Here is a 20,101-nt window from a genome sequence, read left to right on the forward strand (position 1 = left end):
TCGAGTTTTTTTGGGCAAAACTCAGCTGAGTGTGATCTGCGGGCTAAAGATTTGAATGTCTATTAGAAAAGAATAATTTTCAGTAGGGAAAACAACACAGTTTCAGGACGTGGATTGTTGTAAATACATGAGAGGGATTTAAAAGTAACCTTTTGACATTTTTAATGGAGCAGCTGCGCTGCTGAGGAACCGATGTTACTGCCTCGGGGAGGTAAAAATGTTCTGCAAAGGGGGTTCATGGTTTGGGACTTTGAAGACCGCAAGAACCAGCAGCGCCGCGTGCCAGCTAACCTACAATCAGTTAGTTAATCTGTGGGGTGGTCGGTGCTGCCCGACCGCCTTGTACGAAGCACTTGGGGTTATAACAGGGACACGACACCGCAAACAGTGCCCGACGAGCATTCCCTCCGGGAAAGTGATGGGCAAGGAGGAGTTTGACGGAGCCCCGCTCACCTGGCTGCACCTCGCCCCGGCCCGTCCCATTGGCTGCCCGGCGCCCCGCCCCCGCCCTCTCATTGGCTGCTGCCGCCTCCCGCTCCGCCCCGCGCACGGCGGTCCCGGTCCGGTACCTGGAGGGGAGCGCGGGGCGGCTCCCCCCGCCCCCGCCGGGCCGCCGCGCGCTCCCATTGGCGGCAGGGCCGGCGTGCTGGGCCCGCCCATTGGCCGGCTGGGCGGCCGGCCCGGCCGCGATTGGCCGGCGGGCGGGGGCGGGGCGCGCCCCGCCGGGAGCCGGGCGCTGTGTTTGGGCTGGAGTTGCGGCGGAGCGGGATCGGGAGTGGAGCTGTGCGGCTGCTGCCGGGCAGCGCGTTCCGGGCACGGCGCTCGGCGCCCAGGGGCGGGCGCGGGATGGCCGCCTCGGGCGGGGTGCGGCAGGGTGCGCTGGGCTGAGCGGAGCGAGCCGCGGCCGCCCGCCTGCCAGGACCATGCCGTCGAGGAGGGAGCCGGGCGCCCCTCGGCTGCGGGATCCGAGCGGGACGGCCGCCCCGGCAGCGGCCGGCAGCGCTTGATCCCGCGCCGCGCTGCCCCCGCGCATCGCCATGGACGAGCGCTTCAACAGGTGGCTGCTGCCGCCGCTGCTGGCGCTGCTTTTCCTGCTCATCGTCTACCAGTACGTGTCGCCCGCTTGCCCCGGCGCCGCCTGCCCCCGCCGCCCGCCGGCCTCCGCCGCCCGCCGCGGGGGGGGCCCGGAGGAGCGGGAGGAGGAGGAGGAGGCGGCGGCGATGCCGCGGCTGGCGGCCAAGTTCCCGTTCGCCCGGGGGGAGCTGTGCCGGCGGGTGCGGTTCGACATGCGGGGCCGCGACGTGATCGTCTTCCTCCACATCCAGAAGACGGGCGGCACCACCTTCGGGCGGCACCTGGTGCGCAACATCCACCTGGAGCAGCCCTGCTACTGCCGGGCCGGGCAGAAGAAGTGCGCCTGCCACCGCCCGGGCGGCGACAAGGACACCTGGCTCTTCTCCCGCTTCTCCACCGGCTGGAGCTGCGGGCTGCACGCCGACTGGACCGAGCTCACCAGCTGCGTGCCCGCCGCCATGGAGCGCCGCGGCTGCGCCGGCAACCGCACCCTCAGGTCAGTGCCTGCTTTCCAGGTGCTCCAAATCAGATCCCGCCTTTCCTAGCGCCGTGGGAAGGCGCCCTGGCAGCAGGTCCCGCTCCCCGGTCCCTGGGCCAGAATTGTCCGCTGCCGTCCTCAATAAGAAACAAACGGCGGGGCAAGGCTGATGTTCTGGGGGAGGTTCTGCTGTGGGCTCTTGCCTTCCCGGTGTGTTACCTGTGATGCTCTCGCTTTGCCTCAAATCCGTGCTGGTCCCACGTAGCGGGCATGCAGCTGCCTTTCGTACGGGCTAGCACGAGAGAAACTCCGCTCGTGTTCCCGCAAGTTTCCCCTGTCTGTTTGTCCTTTCGAAACTTGTCTTTAACAAATCACTACGCTCTTCTGCAGCAAGAAGAGTGCCTCTGCAGAATGTGATGGATCGTTGCAGCTGCTGAGTGTTGTAACTAGCGGAGTTCGGAGTATCCAGCAGCCCTTAAACTCTCTTCCCCCCCGTGTTCCGTGTTGGCACATAGGCGGGTTCCGTGCGTGCCGTGCCGTGCCGTGCTGAGCGCTCGCTCCCTGTGCAAGCTCCAAGCCCACAAACCATGCGTGGCAGGCTCTGTGCAGGGAACGCTGCGCTGGCAAAAATCGCATTGTCAACGTCCATTTGATGATCTGATGACAGAGGAAAAGGGAATTCTGTGTGCGTGCTGCCTCTCTGCATGTTACAGTGTGGTTTTGTTAGGTCTTGTGAAAGGTCTTGTCTGTTCTAAACACGGAATTATTGTCAGATAGATGATCTCTCTTGATAAGAGATACCTCTAGGTGATTCAGTAAGTTTTGGTCTTTGTTCTGATTTATTTACCGTCCAGTCAGATTATTCAGGCTAGCATTAGAACCTGGTTTTATTTGTTTGATTGATTTTGGACATGTGTATTAAGGAGTCATGAGCCGAATTCACTCTTAAACCTCTGCACTTTAATAATTGTAACTTCAACTCTGTAAAACATTAAGGAAAATATAGGAAGAATACCTTTTTTAGAAGTTACATAGTTTGGCAGCTATCTTATGTTCTTTCATTTTAGTATCCATCTTCATTTTATGAGTCCACAAACTTTAAATTTTCAGTAGAATCACTTCCAAATTGTGGTTTGTATCTTGTCACTTAAGAATATGTATAGTCCATGACATTCATGGGCACATTGTCACAGGGTTTATTCATCAAGACAATAGAGTTGATTATTGTTGTTGGACAATTTGAAGGTTATTTGATGTGAACATTAAAGGCCCTCACATACAGCAAAGCTAGTTGCATTTGGAAAGACTCAATTCAGGATAATCTGAATTATTGTGGATGGTTGTGGACTTGGACTGTACTTGCAGAATACTCTTAAGGTAATTTGTACAATTTTATGTAAAAAAACTAGCTGAGGATCAAGTGTATGTATTTTCTGGTGGAAGAGAAGTGCTATGAATGTCTTCAAGGACAAAATAACTTGGTAGTAGCTATAGAGCTTTAAGGAATATTCAAGAAACTTACAATGTAAAAGGAAGGTGAGGAGGAAGAGTAATACTTGTAAAAATGCCTGAAAATACATAGTCTGCTTTTGAAGTTCACTTTTCTCTCTTATGAAGAATATTAGTAGGTAAAAAACTGAGTACTAAATTCAATTGCAAAGATTACAAATGGGCAATAAAATTGGAGTACTGGCTTCAGTACTATTATAGAAAACCATTCTTGTATTAGGTAAATTTAAAGCTTCAAGTTGAACTACACAGCCAGCCATACTGGTTATTCAGTGCAGTTAGTAATTACTTTGGTTGAAAAAAGACATGTAGTGATAGTTTGCTGTTATAGGTGAATACTGTTTTCTGAATTTTTTTAGTTACTGGTTTTGTTTAATTAGTGGATTATTTGGTTAGTGTAAGATTGCACTTCCTGATTTGTCTTTACATAAATGAGGAAAGTGGTGTGAATCATAATTTATTGCATTGTTTTAATACTTGTTAATTTTTGCATTATAACCTGTGCTAGGAGACACATTTAAATTTCCCCCTTTGTTTTGTCATTATAACCGTGTAACTTGACTTCCGCTTCTCAAGCAGCTCTAAAAGGAATCCAATAGCCCTGAAGTATGGATTATCTCTGCTGTGAATCTCTTTGCTCCTGGTGAAATTGGAATCAAGCCTAAGCTACTTTGCTGTACTATTAGAGGCATACATCTAAGTCTTTTTTAATGTTTGAATGGAAAATTGAGGAGACTGTATGCCTAAAATAGACAAGAAAATAGCATACGAGTCTAATGTAAAGCGTACTGAATATTTTTAAGTCTTCCTTTAAAGCTTCTGAATGTATTTGAAGCACTAGACTTCCTTGAAAAGCTTAACTTTTCTGCCTTCCAGCTATGGTGTCAGAAAATTAGGCTAAATTGGTTAAATATCTGACAATGGATTTTCTTTGTGACTGGTGGGACAAACTCTTACAGATTTGGTACCAAGGTGTTTGATCTCCTGTGCCATGTATTTGATGCAGTGAAGATGTTCTGTGTGTTTCAGACTTTTTTGTTTGTTTCTCCACATGGCATAGGTGTTAATATCCACACCTGCTATGTGGAGAAATAAACAAACAATAAAATCTTGTTCTTTCTGTTCTTTCAGATCCCCTGCTTATATGTGGTTTGTCTTTTACTACACGGAGGGAAAAAAGGATTTGTAGCGTATGATAGTGAAAATTTGTTTCTTAGAGGGCTAAAAATAATGTACATTAGAATAAATCCTACCTTTTAACACAGATCTTCAGGAGATTTCATGAAGAAACTATAATTAGAATTAATGGGGGAAGGGGCTAGCTGATAAGGAGTAGATGATCATGGTAAAGGTCCTAGAAGATCTGTGAAGCACAGCCTCTCCTTAGTCTTTGTTTTTCATGGACAGTGTGTTTAAATCACGTTAGGGTTTTGAAGAGAATTTGTCTTAGTTTTTCCTCTTTCTAATGATGGAATTTTGAAGTCTCAGGACCCAAGATGGAACAAATTTCAAAAACTGATGCTATGCTCCAGAAATCTGAACTTCTTTAAGCCCAAGTGGCAGCATGGACTTTTACCTCTGGGAGACTTAATGGTACGGCGTGCCTCGTCCCAGCTGCCATATAAAAAGTGTTTGTTATGAACGTATTGGATGCTACTGTGAAGTTGTAGAACTATTTCTTTTGTTAGAAAACAGAGTAATTCTTTTGAATGACATTACTTTAAAAAACAACCAACCTGAGACAAAAAGTGTAGATTTTATTTCTTCAAACATTTGGATATGGTTTCATTTTTCGAGATGTAGATTTTCTGCTAAAATACCTGTTTAAGTGTGTACAGAGACAGGCTATTAGTTTATCATACTAATGTGTAGCTTTCACTTTTACAAAAGTTGCTATCTGGATAGTGCATTTCAAATTTTTTTAAAATTTATTTTTTAAAAAAATAAACAGTTTTTTTATGTGTTTGCATTGACCTCTGTGGAAGCCATTGAAGTTGGTGATGCTTGTGTTCACCTCTACCCCCAGAACTCTTTCCTTCAGAGGTGCCAAGAAGCTGAGACTGGAATCTCAGCCAACACTGCTTGAGGGAAGAATGGGAAGAGAAATGTTGTGAGATGTCTAACCAGGTATGCCAGGGAAGAGTTGATGTCAAGTCTGAGTGACATTAGGCTGCTTCTGCAGACAGTGGGGAGAAATAGAATAACACAGGCAACCCTTTAAAGGGTCTGAGACCTGCTGAATTGTCTTCTGGAGGGCCAGTTCTTCCATTCACTGGTAACAAGGGGAAGACTAGAATTGTCAATTGGGACTTTGTGGCTAAAACTAAAGAAGAGTTCCACATCTAACACTGCAGGGCCGTTGTCCAAACAGATTGTCTGCATCAGTTAGGTTACCAGGTAATCCTTGGGAGTGAGGTAGGGCTTACTTTGCCTCTCTGCTCTATGGGGGAGGGGTTGAGAGAACCTGAGAAGTTCTGATCAAGGCACATTTTATCCCTTGCTGATGATGCCTGTACTATAATTAATAGTTATTCTTTTTTATTTATTTGAAGTTTGATTAAACTGGGAAGGCAATCCTTTAAACTACACTCTTGAAAGAACACTTTATTGAAAGTTTTGTCTAATTTCCTGATATGAAACAGTGAAATTGCTCGAGTTGTATAAACCCCATAAGCTTTATTGTCAATTCAGTTTAGTCTTCAAAACTATTGATTTTCATTAATTCACTTCCATTGTACTCTCTATTTTCTTGTCCTGTTTAACTTACCATATGCTACATTTTTCTATGGAAGTGTAAATCAGCAGTAAACCCATGAGTCCTGGAATGGGGAGAGTTGAATAGAAAATATTGGTAGGATTTCTTTTCCTTCTTTTGCATTTCCTTATTTGACTATTGTGTCTTTTAAGCTTTAGTTATGATAGAATATAAGACAGACTCTGATCTTTGCAGCTGTGGTAAATGGTCGTCACAAAAATGTAAGAATGTTAATTGAAAAATAAGACTATGCTGAAGGTAGTGGAGAGAAGTGAATAAAAAGTCACAAATGCTTAAACAGAAAAAAATTTCTCTATTGTACCTTAGGATCTTCTACTGAAATGAGTGATGGAGCCAGTAAATTCTATATAATTTTTAAAATAAATGTAAGGAACAACAAAAATTAAACAATTTCCTGTGATCCTGCTACTGTCCGTGGTTTTTTTACTTCCTTACCTCTCTCCAGTGTAACCTGCTCAAGGGTTTCATTCTCCTTAAAATTGAAAAGTGGTGTTGTCTTCCCCAAGTGCTTAGTGTGAATCTTGTTAACTTCAATTTTAAGCCCATTGCATCTCCTGTCTTTTGAGAACCCGAGAACAAATCAATCTCGTTTTCTCTGCAGTTGCCTTCTGGGTACTTTGGTTCTTAGGAAGCCCTTTCAAGCTTCCCTGCTTAAATAGTAACTAAATCCAATGCACTCTGTCTTTATTGGAGGAGCACAAAGAATGGCCTACTCCTTGGGTTTGTGGCAGTTGTTTTCTTGAAAAGTGGCGTTTCAGTGGGAGTACAGTATTTTGTCTCTTAAGTGTAGTACAAAATGGACTAGAAAAGATTACTTGGCTTATTCTGAAAATTGTGCTTGTGGTTATATTCTTCACTGATGTTTACCATTTTGCAGTTTCCTGACATTGACTGTCAGTTTGGGATTTAGACATTATTCATTTTATTAAAGGCTATTACTTATATTTTCTGTTGTCTTTTTGTAGGAGTTTTGTGCTCATCCCCAATGGATTTCATTCCTCTTCTGTCAATTTCTTTCATTTGCAAAATTGATTTACGTGTTTTATCCTTCCTGGCTTTTCATCATTGGCACATTTAGTAAAATGGTTTTGTTTTCAGCATCCATGTTGTTGATGCAAAATTGAATAGAATTAAATCCTTTTGTAATAAACCTTCTGTTTGATAACTCTCAGAATTGCTTTCCAGGGAGTTCTGCTGTCACTACATCAGTTTTTTTTTCTAGACTGTGGTGGTTTTTTGGCATATGGGAGTAATTGGAGATGTTGCCTAAAGTAGTTTTTTTTTTTTTTTTTAAAAAAGCATTTCCTTTCTAATGTTCCTATTTTAAGTAAACTACTGTATCTTAGCAGGAAATGAGGCTGTTTTGATCCAGATTGATTGAGATAGTAATGCTGTGTGCTATTTTTTTCTTCTATTTGTTTACAGACAACTTGTCTAGAACTTGTGGCAACAACTAGCAACTATCCTTAATTACTTTTGCTCTGTATGTGTCACCTGTGAGGTTTTCCCTGCCAGAATAGCAGACAAATGATTGATGTAGCAGAACTTTTCTGCATCAAGGTTGTCACAACCCTGAAAAATCTTTCACCCAAGTATAAGTCTTGTCTTCAGACTTTTGAAGATACTGCTGTAAATCTCAGCAGGTTGCCTACAAAAAATGACTAGAACTCATGTTTACTGTTAATTGCCAGGAATGATAAAAGAGTGGTCAGCACTATTTCAAATGGGAACGGATAGTTCTTATTCATCATTGTAATTTATGGATAACTGGAACAGAGTAAGTTTTGAGCCAGGAAGGTGCATGCTATGAAAATGATCGCCTGAGCTGCAGTTCTAGTTGTCTGGGAGAGAATTTAGTACATTATCCAAACAAATTTGGGTTTTTATGGTATTGCTTTCTGGAAAATAGGCTAATAAGATTTTGTGTACAATAAAGGAGCTATTCTCTTTTTTGTGCAGGAGACAGGGGGAGAAGTCCTGTGGGAGAAGAAAAGAGTGGAAGTGTCAGGAACATCCCCATGGGCTGTACAGTATTATAAGACATAGCAGCTGTTTTAACTTTCTCATGTTATGATGCTTTTTAAATTTCCATTTACCAGCTGCCTAATTTAGAATAGTTTCCAATCCTCTTGAGTAGGGTATTGCTTAAATTCTTACACAGCCTTAGGAGATGTATAGGTTTGAGGCAGAATGGGAAAGGTTGCTCTGTGAAGAGGAAAAGTTGCTGTGTAACGCCATTACACTGATAGAGATCAGATCTGTAGACACAGCCAGTAGCAAAAATAGGGATAAAATTGTAAGCTTGCTTGTGGAGGTTTTTTTTATTGAGAACTCTTTGTGGAGAAGAACAAAATCTCTGCCAGCTCAGCTTTAATGATCACAGAGAAGCTGAATAGAAAGTGTAAAGATCTGATTGAACTGAATGCTTTCTACCTTCAGGTGTGCTGACAGTTTTCAATGTCTTAACTTCTTAAGTAACCAAGAGTAAAGCATCTTCTCCCAGAGTCTGATGAAGCCATGGCAGCTTGTACATAATGTGAAGACTCTGCTGCTGTTTCTGCAGAATGAGGCCCAGTAAGAGCAAGGGAAAGTCTTTATTCTTTTAATATTTTTAGTATAGCATTCAACTTGCTGCCTCTTCTCTGGAAGTATTTATAACCTGAATTTCTATGCTATATTGGATGTTGTAATGTTCCCTTGCCTCAGAAAGTAACTTGAAGTCCCTTAAAAGCTCTATTATTGCTGAGCAAGGTTTTAAATGCTGTGTAGGAGGCTAATTGCATGAATTAAGAGTCTCATTTGGACAGCTGCTAGGTAGCCCCTGAAACAAATACTATTTAAAGGGGAAAAGATTAACAGAAGTATTTTGGGATTTTGTTTGAGATAGCATGAATCTTCTTTCAGAGAAATTGCTAGGGTAGCAAAATCAATAACTCTTGAAGTACTTATGGTCTGTTATGATCAGTGCTTGAGATCTCAATATGTATTGACTGGAAAGGTATAAAATGGGTTCTTCCAAGGATAGGACCTATTAGGATTTTGATTCTGCTATGAAGCTTACACTTAGGTGGTCTTATGTGTACTTCTAAAAGGATGTGGAGTGTGGCCCACAGCTCAAAGTCATCTTAGAAAAAAAAGTGTTTAAACTTCATGTCTTAACCCCTATTTTTTTTCTTTAACAATTGCTAATCTGTTAGGAAATGCTTGATATAAGTGTGGTTTTCAGACACATTAGAAGTGTTTCATTAATACAGTTATATGTCAGTTGTGAAAATGACAGGGTCATGCAGGCTCTGAGTGTTTACAAACTGATGGAAATGACAAACATACTGGCACAGTAGTGGATAAACTTTGAATGCCATATGAAGAATAATGTTGGGATGAGGAAAGCAATGAGCAGATGCAACTTCAGCTTCCAAAGCATGGAACAAACCATGATATTCATAATTGATGAGAGTATATTTCCCGTTCTGTGAAGTAATTTGATGTTGATGAGAAGTCTCTCCACATGGTGCTCTTTGATACTGGAAGGCAATGGTCCCTTCAGGATGTATGTGGAGGTTCTGACATCTGAGACCAGTTACTTTCTGCAAATAAATTAACTTGAAAGTGAGGTCAGTGAAATAAAGTGCTTCACAAAGCACTAATAAAAAAATACAATTTTTTAAAATTTCTCGTCTAAATTCTAATGATATCAATATAAAGCATTTGCTGACTTACAGATTTCCATTTGATTTGTGAGCTGGCTTTTGTTTAAGTAGCAAATACATTTGTATCTCAGTGTTTGTGTATTTGCATACTTAAAAGTGTCTACTTGTGATTTTTTTACTTTAATTTCATATGTCTTTGCATGCAGGCTCTGTCTGAGAATGTGGGGATAGGAGGAATAGCAACTGATGGGTTTGCTTGAGGAGCTCCTCCAAGGAAGAGCAGAGAGGAGAAGCAGTGAGCCTCAAGTGAGAGTGAAGTCTGGAAGGGAGCAGAAATAACTCTGCAATCTTGTGAGGTCAAGGAAGGATCAAAATTATGAAATTTAAAGTTTATTTTTTTCCAATTCAAATGGTTTAGTGTTTAAAGCTGCCCAAAAGTTCCTTTTATACTTGCTGGAAAAGAAGGATACAGACGTAATGAAAATTTTCAAGTACTAGGTAGCTGGAACTCCTGTTCTACATAGGTATTTTATTTTTCTGGTATAGGTTTTATCAAGTTAGATAAGAATTGTAATAAGAGACCAAATAGTAAATTAAGCATCTTTAGCTCCTGCAGTGTATGTTCCTAATTAGCAGAGTTGTCAGGTGTTGTTGTCATCCTTTAACTAGACTTTAAGTTTTAGTGATAGGAGTAGGACAATTATTTTCCAAGAAGTTCCCAGTGTGAGTGATAAACCATAACTGCAAAACCTTTGTTTTCATGCCAGAAATGCCTCTGTCAGGCTAAAGCTATGTAATTTCTGTTGCTGACTTAACAAGGTTCAGGGGAGAAGAGTAACTTAATGAAATACTTTGTTTTCTACTACAAGTCATTTGGATTTATTATAGGATTATGTAGGAAGGGACCTCTGGCAGTCATGTAGCTCAAACCCCTGCTTAAAATCAGCCTAACTAGAGCAGGTTGTTCTAGGCTATGCCCAGAAATTTTGAGTAACTCCAGGGATGCTGGTCCCACAGGGTCTCTGAGCAGCTTCTTGCAGTGTTTGGCCACCCTCATGGGAAAAAGAGCTTTTCTCTTCAGCTAGCAGAAATGTTCCATTTTCTGAATTGTGTTTGTTTCTTCCTATCTTACTGCTGTGTGCATCTTAAAAGAGTCAGGTTACTACTTTACTATTTACTCCCACATGGAAGTTGAATAGAGTAATGAGGTGTGCCTGATTGCTGCCTTGTTCCCAGACTGAACAAGTCTCACTTGGCCACTCTTTTTGTTGTGTGTCCCAGCCCCTTGATCATTTTGGTGGCCCTCTGCTCTACCAAGGTCTGCCTTTTATTGGTGAGCTCAAAATCAGGCACATCAATCCAGGTGCTGCCTTACCAGTGCTGAAAGGTGGAGTGAGGGGAGGTCAATTCTCCCAGCCTGCTTAGTAGCTCCTGCCAGCAGAGCTTGATGCTTGGCTAGTCTGCTTCACTTCCCAGGGGTGCATTTTGGTGGCTGTTACTCAGCAGTGTCCACCAGGAGCCCCAGTTCTATTTTTGCAGAGCTGTGTCCCAGACACTGCATGCTCAGCCTGTCCTGTGTGTTACTTCACCTCAGGAGCAAGATTTTTCTTTTATGTAGAATCATGGACTCATACAATGGTTTGGGTTGGAAGGGATATATCCAAGATCATCTGGCTCCAATCTGCCTGCCATGGACAGGGACACCTTCCACTAGAGAAGGTTGTTCAAAGCCTCACCCAACCTGGCCATGAGCACATTCAGATAGTCCAGAGCTTCTCAGTTCCACCTTCCACTTACCATGGTTGATCCTCATGAATTTTCCATCAACACTGTTCTCTTGCCTCTTGAAGGTGATTGAAATAGAAGCACTGCTCTCTGGAGTTTATCTCTTTTTCCAGTGTGGGGTTACCCCTGAACCAGCTGAGACCAGACTCTGTCCCACCATCCAGGTCATTAATAGAGAGTTTTACACACCATTGGCATCGCTGCCAGTTCTTGAGCGACACCACAAGTTATCAGCCACCAACTGGATTTTGTGTGGTACCCATGTCTCACCAGCATGCCTCAAATAACACGGTGGGAGACCATGGCAAAATCCTTGCTGATGTCAACACACAGACAACATCCACTGCTCCAGGAAGTTTGCTCAATCACCTTTCCAGGGGTGGAGATAAGACTCACCAGCCTGTAGCTCCTTGAGTCCTTCTTGAAGCTAAGCGTGCAGTTGGGTTTTTGTTTATGGAAATTGGGAAGGAAGATTACAATGGAGAAGATGTTGCAACATGAGAAGGTGTTGAAATAAGTATTTTGACTGCTCCTTGTTCCCCAGTTTGAGAATTCCTGGAACAGGCTCAGAAGCTATATTTATTAAATAGAGGACATATGCAACAATTTTTTTTCACTGTGGACATTACATTAGTTTGTTGGAAGAAACAAATTACTACAGCAATAACTTTTTAAATGGGCTGTGATGCTTCCATGACATCCAGTGTAAAGCTGGTATTGAGCATGTATCACAACAAATATATTTCTTTTGTACATTTCTTTTAAGAATGGGATGGTATGTTTCTCTGGTGCCTGGGAGGGTACATTTCTTCCTATTAAATTAATTTTAGTAGATAAATTAGAACTTGAGTAAGAATCAGTAAATAAGAGGCAGTTATACATTTGTATTTTTAATTTTTTTTTATTTCAGGGTATGTTGAGTCAACCATTTCTATTCAAATTATTTTTATCCATAAAGCTAACATTTTTATAGTTTCCATATTCATATTGCAGATGGTGTTCTTCAGAGCTCTAACTTCTGTCTACAGTGCTAGTGTTATTAAACTGTTCACAGTTAAATGATGGTGTAAAACTTCCTCATGTATTAACATGAGATAGCTTTCCAGAGTTTGTAATGAAAGAACATTACTGTTTTGCCTTTTTTTTACCTGAGTTATTGGATTGAACTTTCAATATACGTAAGATTTTGTTGTCCAAGTTTCAAAGCTGCTGTAGGCAAATACAGAATCCAGAAAAAAACCCAGTAAATATACAGGCAAAGAACTTTACATTTATTTAAAGTGGATTATAAAAGCTTTAAAGTGCCAAGCAGAAAAAATTCAGAAGATACTATCTCAAATAATTAGTTCGTGTGTTCAGGTTTATCTTTTACTGCTTAACATTTTACTTCTTTGAAGTAAAGGTTTAAAGTCCTTGTTTTCAAGACAGACTTGTGTCACAAGCTTGAGCTCAACTGTGTTAAAGCAGTCATGCCTTTTTGCCAGGCTTTTAAAGCCTGAAAATACCCATTGAAATTCTTTCCTCCAAATAGAGAATTTATCTGCCTAAATGAAAGAACTAACTGAAATTACTTTTCCTTAACAGCTCAGTCCCTCTCTAACGTGTATTCTTCTTCAGCAAAGTCTTTGTTTTTCTCTCCAGGACCATGTAAGTGTATGTTGAGTTTTGCAGCACTGCCTCTGACTTGTTTATTTTGTGTCAGGCTATACCTCTTTTCATTTTGATTAAATTGCCAGATAGCTGACAATGGAATCAAGAATCCCACTGTGATATGGGTCAGTACCAGCCATCTAAATGGCTGCTGGGCCTTGCAGTAAAGTAATAGGAAAACTGATGGACTGCATCTGACTTACAGGTTGACTGGGAAGCTTAAGTGTGGCCACACAAAACTGTGGCTTTGATTAGGAGAGCAGTAGGGATGCTAGAAGTTTATCATTCTTGTTTCGTGTTCTGCTACTTGTATTCAAGAACATTATCAGGTAGTTTCAATGAAAATATTAAGCATTAACCCAAATAAAATACAAAAAAAAAGGCGAATTGGGAAGTCTTCATAGCAAAAAGGTCGTTGGAGCTACATTGATATTTTAAGCCAAATTGCAAGTTGTGTATTCTTTCAGGAGGTAAATTTATGCTAGATGCCTGAAGAATTTTCACTTTGTGCTGTATATATGGGTAGCAGAAGAGTTTAAAAGGACATGGAGAATATGAAAGTTTTCTTTTCACAATCACTTTTTTTATTTTTATCTTTTTTTCTATGTAAAGATACCTACTACTTCTTGTATTATTCAGGTCACATTCTACACTTCTGATTTACCTTCATGGCAGCCTGATGTTGCCCTCTTTCCCACATTGCTGTCCTTTCTATCTTCCCAGCTCTTTTGCCTTTGTTTTATATGTTTTTCTTGTGTGACTCTCATCCCCTTTGCATTCTACCTGCTTGCTTTGCATGCAGAATGAGCTGGTTGGAGTAGTGCTTCTCTCTGCTCAGCCCGTTCAGCAAGCTGCAGGCTTGAATTGGCTCTTGAGCTTGTCTACCCTGTCAATGTTCAAAGGGGCTTTTAGCTGTTTGACTTTGCAAGAGCTACCAGAACCGACCAGTTTAATCTATCCTAAATTCTTTTATTGTTCTCTCTGTTCCTAGCAGTACATAGAGAGAGATAAGGAAAAATAACTGTCTTTTCCCCCTACCTGAAAAGCCAGGGGATTGAAAAGATGCATTTTTGTGTAACTCTGTGTTTCTATCTTTTCTCTTAAGCTGCTGCTCAGAGGGCTTTTATAATTGCTTCCTTTTGATTTGTGTTCAGTTTGTCCTAGGATAAAGCATTAAACAATTCCAAATTGTCTCAATAGCCTCAGTCGTTACTTTTGAAATTACTTGGAGAAGAAGACTTGGAGAAGAAGATATTTAAGGCTTGTATTGGCAGAAAAATATTGTTTTACCATTAACTGTCCAATGGCAGTACTGAAACCCAGCCCTGCAGTGCAAGACACCAGTTTCATCCTGAGGCAGGAGCAGGGGAGTCCTTCCCAGCAGGTGGAGGAAGGCAGATGAGCCTTGGCTTTGTCCCCCTGCACAAGGGCAGAGGAGGGAGGTGTTAATGCTTCTGTAACCTTGGGAGAAAAGGTGATGGTTTGATGGGACTGGAAATGTATGAAGTAAAGAGGAGAACTTACGTGTAAGTAAAGAGGGAGATACCACTGACTTAAGCAGAAAAAAAAGGGATTTCATGAGTGAAGCAATATGCCAGAGAATCCAAATAGAACACGTTTGTAAAAAGACACTGGAATGCACACAGTTCTATCAAGCCAATTTTCAGCAGGTTTATTGGCTCTGCAGTGGCTCGTTCAATCTCAGTACTCAAATTTTAGTTTCAAATTTTTGAGAGCTAATTTTAAGCAGTTAACATATGCTTTCTCATTATCTTTTAATAGAGATTTGAGATTTGTTTGCCTTCTACTTCTTGAATTCATATCTAATATCTGAATTCTTACTTCTTTTCTCTATAATCGTGGGTTAGAAATTAAGAGAAACAGCAGCTCATGAAAAATCATTAACATGTTATTCCAGATCCTGGAGCCCTATGAGCAATGTGCTGTGTAAATGCACACAAGCCGACTTTATTATGTGGTTGTTCTCTTCCCCTTCTTTCTCCTTGGAGCCCTTTCATTCTCTTCAAACCTCCTGGTTGTGTTGCTCCCTGGTCAGCCTGGTGCCTGCATGGCAGTGGCTGAGGCAATGATTGATGTGGAGACTAAATTGCTGGACACAGTTAGTGAGTGTTTCATGGAGCAGTTAGTCTGCAAACCAGAAGAGGGAGAAGCAGTTTTGTATGTGCTTCTGACCATTGTGCACAGCATCTGGTTCAAAGTGTTACTGTCATTCTGTAAAACGTATTTACATTTCTTGCAGGATTATTTACCTTCATCTCTGAAATTCCCCTACTTTGGGGATTTTGTTTTTAGAGAGAATGACTTAAAATTAAAAATTGTATTAAAGACAATTTATAAAACCAAAATCCTTCTAAGTGGCATGGAAACTACTTGAAGATGCCATGTGGGAGGGTTGGAGGAAATGCATGCACCTATCAAAGACAGTAAGTCCAAAAAGAAACTGGCATGGCATAGTTAAACAGCAGGATAAAAGGTGGTTACACAAAGCAGTTTTTACCATTTTTTAAAAGTTAAGTTTTGTCTGCAAGAGCGAAATACAAAGCTTCATAAATTCCTGGCAGCATTAAGGTAAGAATGCATACATTCAGCTAAGGAAGGTGTTTGAGGAACAATTTGCAGGAGGTATAAAATTAATCTTTTTGAAACACACTGTGAACAAGAAGCCCACTGGAGAATGCACAGGGCAAATAGATGATCTCTCCTTCTATCCTCTAGAAATAAAGCTCTATCAAAAAAGAAGCTATTTTCTTACCTCTTATATCCAAGTTAATTTTTGAGCTTGAAGAAGTTCTGAACTGGAACCTTTCATTATGGAGAATGTATGAAAAGTTCCCTCTTCAAACTGAAGTGTTGGTAGAAGCAATTATGGAACAAGTTTAAAAAGAAAAAGGAGGGATAAAAAAAAATAAAAATACATAAAACAGGTGGTTTTTAAAAGTGCCAGTTTCCAGAACTAGATGGTATTGAAAAGAGCTCAGGAATTAAGGAACCAAACTACTAAATATGGGTGTGACCCTCTGCTTAAAACCTGACATTTGAACAATTTGGAAGTCATTTTCAGACTTCTACTAATTAACAATAAGCTTAGCATCTGCAATGGGCAACTAGGAGAAATGATTACAGGAAGTAGAATTAGCAGATAGTTGCCTAGTACAGCACAGTGGGAGGCTCACATGGCTTTTGTAATACAGTATTATTTAGGCATGATTTTTCTGAGCTATAGGAAGGGGTCAAAAACATGTCTGCAAGGGAAGTGAGTGGTTGTAGTATGCTTAAGATAAAAATGGTAACCATATTTATCTTTGTGTGGTTTTTTTCTGCTCTCAGACCTTTTCTGGTCACAATCTTAAGAAAAGATTCCAAATGAAGAACTAAAAACTTACTCTTAGATCTTATGATACACTTATTTTTGCAACACTTAAGATTAGTCTTCTATATCTGAAATGCCATTGTGAGAAGAAGAATCTCCTCAATGAGAAGTTCAGCAACAGTGTCTTGTTACTGAAAAGCTGTTATAACAGGCTTAGCCTTTTTTTCCATTTTATTCAGAACTGATTAATGGCCTATGCACTTCTCCAACAATGAAGTGCTCTCAATCACTTTCATGCTTTAAGACACTGTGTTGCAAAGATGTAACTGAAAGTTGTGCAGAAATTAATGCTGTAAACTAACTAGTTTTATCTCTTCTTGTGCAGCAATGGTAGGAAGCCAGTGGTCTCATTTGGGGCTTTTTAGTGTGGAGCTTAGGCTGGCTGTATAAAGAAAGGTTTCATATCTGAGCTGAGTGTTGTTTGTCCTGCTGCTCCCACTTTAACTTCTTTTATTTTTTTAATTTTTTTTTTCGTTTGGTTTAGGTTTTCTTGGGTTTTTTGGCTTTTTTTTTTTTTTTTTTTTCTATTGCTGGCAATGAGGCTTTAAGTGTTTGTATTATACACTGAAACCAGGATGTTAGACTTGATAGTCAAAAAAATCTAAGTGAAATTCAGTCTTCAAAAATTTAATGCTGGGTGACAAATGGTTGATTGGTTTGTTGGCTTATTTGTTTATTATTACTTGGTAGATACAGAAAAAGGTGACATTCAGTTGAAGTTGATCAGGCACACCTAGGTTAGGAAAAGTTGGGAGAAAAAGTTAAGGATAATGGCATGGTTAGAAATGTGGGAAACCTCAAGACAGGAATTCTGCATTTGACATGAGAATTAAAAGATTTGGAAGGCATAGAGGAGGCATGCTTTTTTTAGGCTTGTGTGAAGGAAGAAAAGGTGGGGGAAGAAGAAAGGACATGGATGCACTGTGTTGTAACCTTAGGTGGATTGCAGTGGTGGAATCAGAGCAAATGTAAATAAGTCTGTGGGTATTTCTGAGAGACTGGGACGTGAGTGGAGAAGGGAAACAGAAGGATATCTGTAGTTTGACAGTGAAGTGTAACAGAGACTGTTGGAACTGCTTTTCCCGGCTTTTAAAACTCACAATAGGTGAGCCTAGTGTATTTTTCCTGGTTTTGGAAATAATTCAGATCCTCGAACTCTTAGCAGTTGCTTATCCAAAATTTGTACATTAAGAGACTCCTTGTAGTGCAGTGCTCATTTTGAGAATCATTGATACAGATGCAGTTTATAAATTATAGAAGTGACATCCTTGTGACTTTCCTGAATAAAATGCATACTCTTGAGGTAAGGAGACAAGAAGTTTCTGCATGCCCCAATTTTTTCATGCGTTTACAGGTACTTGGTTTGTCACATCACCTTCAAGTTTTTTGGTTGTAATTGCCCATATAGCACTCAGACTCTTGCAGACACTTGCACTGCAATAGATGGATTATAAATCCATTGAATCAAAATAATCATCATGGAGTACAGTAAACTTTGTGTGAAGTTTCTGTGAGCTGCATGTATATGCATCTTTTAATCCTTTCCATAATGAAAAGGCATTTTTGGCTTGATGAGATGTTGGTATGAGAAGTACTTGCACATAAAAAGATGTGCTTAGATACATCTGCTATGGTAAATCCCTTTCAGCTGAAGTTCTGAATCTGCAAATTCTGACAGCTTTTTATTTAGTGGTGCAGCTGTTAGCACAGGTACATATGGTAGCAATGCTTAGAAATACTACCTGTGAGTTCTTAAATATGTATAAAGCAAAGAAATCCTTTACCTTCATTTGGCATTTTTAAGATAAACCACACTGGCTCTTGAAAATGTAATTTTCAATCTTCAACTACAAGGCTTTTTAAAAAATGATGGATTTTTTTTTTTTTTAATTCAGAAGTACAACTCAGGATCCTGAATCAGACAGTGCATTTTGTTGGAATGACTTCCTATGTGCATCCACATCTCTGTGTTTATATCGAGCATAGGGGCTGAACTTTACAATCGCTGAATCTAAAGACATTATTAAAACAAATACAGCAAACCTGACCAGATAAACCCAGGAAAATTTCAGGGTAAAGGAGAGTCAGTTACAAGGCTGGAAAACAAATCACTGCTTTCTTCACGTCATTCAAGTGTGCTGTCTTTTCCTTAGTCCTGCTTTCAAACTCTGTTCATTCTTCTCGTGCAGTGGTTTGCCCAGCTTGAGAGAATCTGCGTTTTCCATATTGAGATTTTTCCTCAGAGTCTGTGAGAAAATATCCTTACTCAGTCACCTTTTGATGCTTGTCTGTGGTTCTGCTTTCTGAAGCTGTCAAGAACACTGTCAGTCTTAGCTGCCCTGTAGCTTCCCTACTTGCCATCTGTCCCTATCTGTCACATGTGTGCTTCTTTACTATATTTTTAATGGCTGAGTGCTCAGTGTTTAGGGAAGACATCTCCTTTCTTTACCATCTCATTCCTGAAAACTGCTGGTTTAGTCTTTGCTGCATGGCATTTTATGAATTGGAGGGGATTTTATGATATACTGTAAACTGTAACCTCATGAAATGTGAAAACATCAAATTCTGTAATGGATGAACATGAATTTGTATCTTTTTAGCATGACATTAAGTGTGGGTTTGCCATGCTTCTCTTTTCTTGTGTGCTTGCCACAGAGGTTTGTACTCTGTGCAGGAAAATAGTGTTTGTTTACTCTTAGTATTCCCCCAATGACAGTGACTTCACATTCTTTACAGCTATTAAGACCTTTTTTTCCTTTTTAACTTGGACCAGAGCAATCCAGGTGGTATTTTATTCCAATTATATGAGCTCATATTCCCTTCCATCCCTTATGTTGTTCCTGTATATATGTGTGGATATATTTTAAAGAGAAAAGGTAAGAAGTGTATTGTGGAGAAAAACTTGTTACAAAGAAATGTCCTTAGTATTTTGGAAGTGCATAGGAAGAAATTTTAAGCTAAAGACACCTCATTCCTTTTTTTCTGGTGAAAGTAGGTCAAGATTGATTTTGGCCCTTTTAAAATTAGAGCAGATTATTATTTTCTTATTTAACAGTGACTGGCTGCTGTGTGTAGAGAAGGGAGTGGGGAGGAAGGGCCGAGGTACTTCTCGACTCCTCCTCTCTAGACACAGGATTTAATAGTATTGTTCAAATATTGTTTGGTACTGCATGCCTCTGAAATGCCTGTGGGGAGAACAGCAAGAGGGGCATGTGGAAAAGCAGCTCCAGTGGATAATGTGGAAAAGAGCTGCAGTGATAGTAGAGGGCTTCCTTGTGATTCCTGGAAACTCGGGAATCCCTTGCTTGATTTCCTTTTCTCCACTGCAGTGTATGTACCACCATCATTAATGACTGCTTTGGATTTAAATAACAATGGCATAATGACACTATAAAACTTTTTTATTTGACATTAATAGAAGCAAATTTTGTACCTGCAGCTGATGGTATGAATGTCTAATGCTTCTTCAACAACTGCTTTTCTCTTAAATTTCTAGAGGAATTGATAAAGTGTGCAATTAACTGATAAGCTTAGTAGGTGTAAACTTAATTACATCATAGTCTACTTATGCAAAATCTACACGCACACTTTATTGTGGGACTTGAGACTTCATTTTGTTTAAGTTTGGGAATGATTCTATTCTTGCAGATTAGCCTTGCTATAGGGTAATTTGATGTTAATTTTTGAAGACACACCTAGGCATATCATCTTGGTGGAAAGAGGACTGCAATTACCAAGGTATTTTAGTATAACTATGTTAACAGAGTTGCTTGCTGTTCAGAGAATAG

General features: G+C 40.5%; 1 protein-coding gene across 1 annotated transcript in view; it reads left to right on the plus strand.

The window, feature by feature from the left end:
- The first annotated feature begins 1,001 nt into the window (after positions 1 to 1,001).
- Positions 1,002 to 20,101, plus strand: part of HS6ST3 (heparan sulfate 6-O-sulfotransferase 3) — a 272,561-nt gene continuing 253,461 nt past the window's right edge. The window contains exon 1 of the mRNA XM_088159826.1: positions 1,002 to 1,570. Coding sequence (XP_088015952.1) covers positions 1,038 to 1,570 — 533 coding nt within the window. The 5' untranslated portion in view covers positions 1,002 to 1,037. The remainder of the gene's footprint in view (positions 1,571 to 20,101) is intronic.

Source organism: Sturnus vulgaris, chromosome 2 (genome assembly GCF_052056855.1).
Source record: "Sturnus vulgaris isolate bStuVul1 chromosome 2, bStuVul1.hap1, whole genome shotgun sequence".
Classification (NCBI taxonomy): domain Eukaryota; kingdom Metazoa; phylum Chordata; class Aves; order Passeriformes; family Sturnidae; genus Sturnus; species Sturnus vulgaris.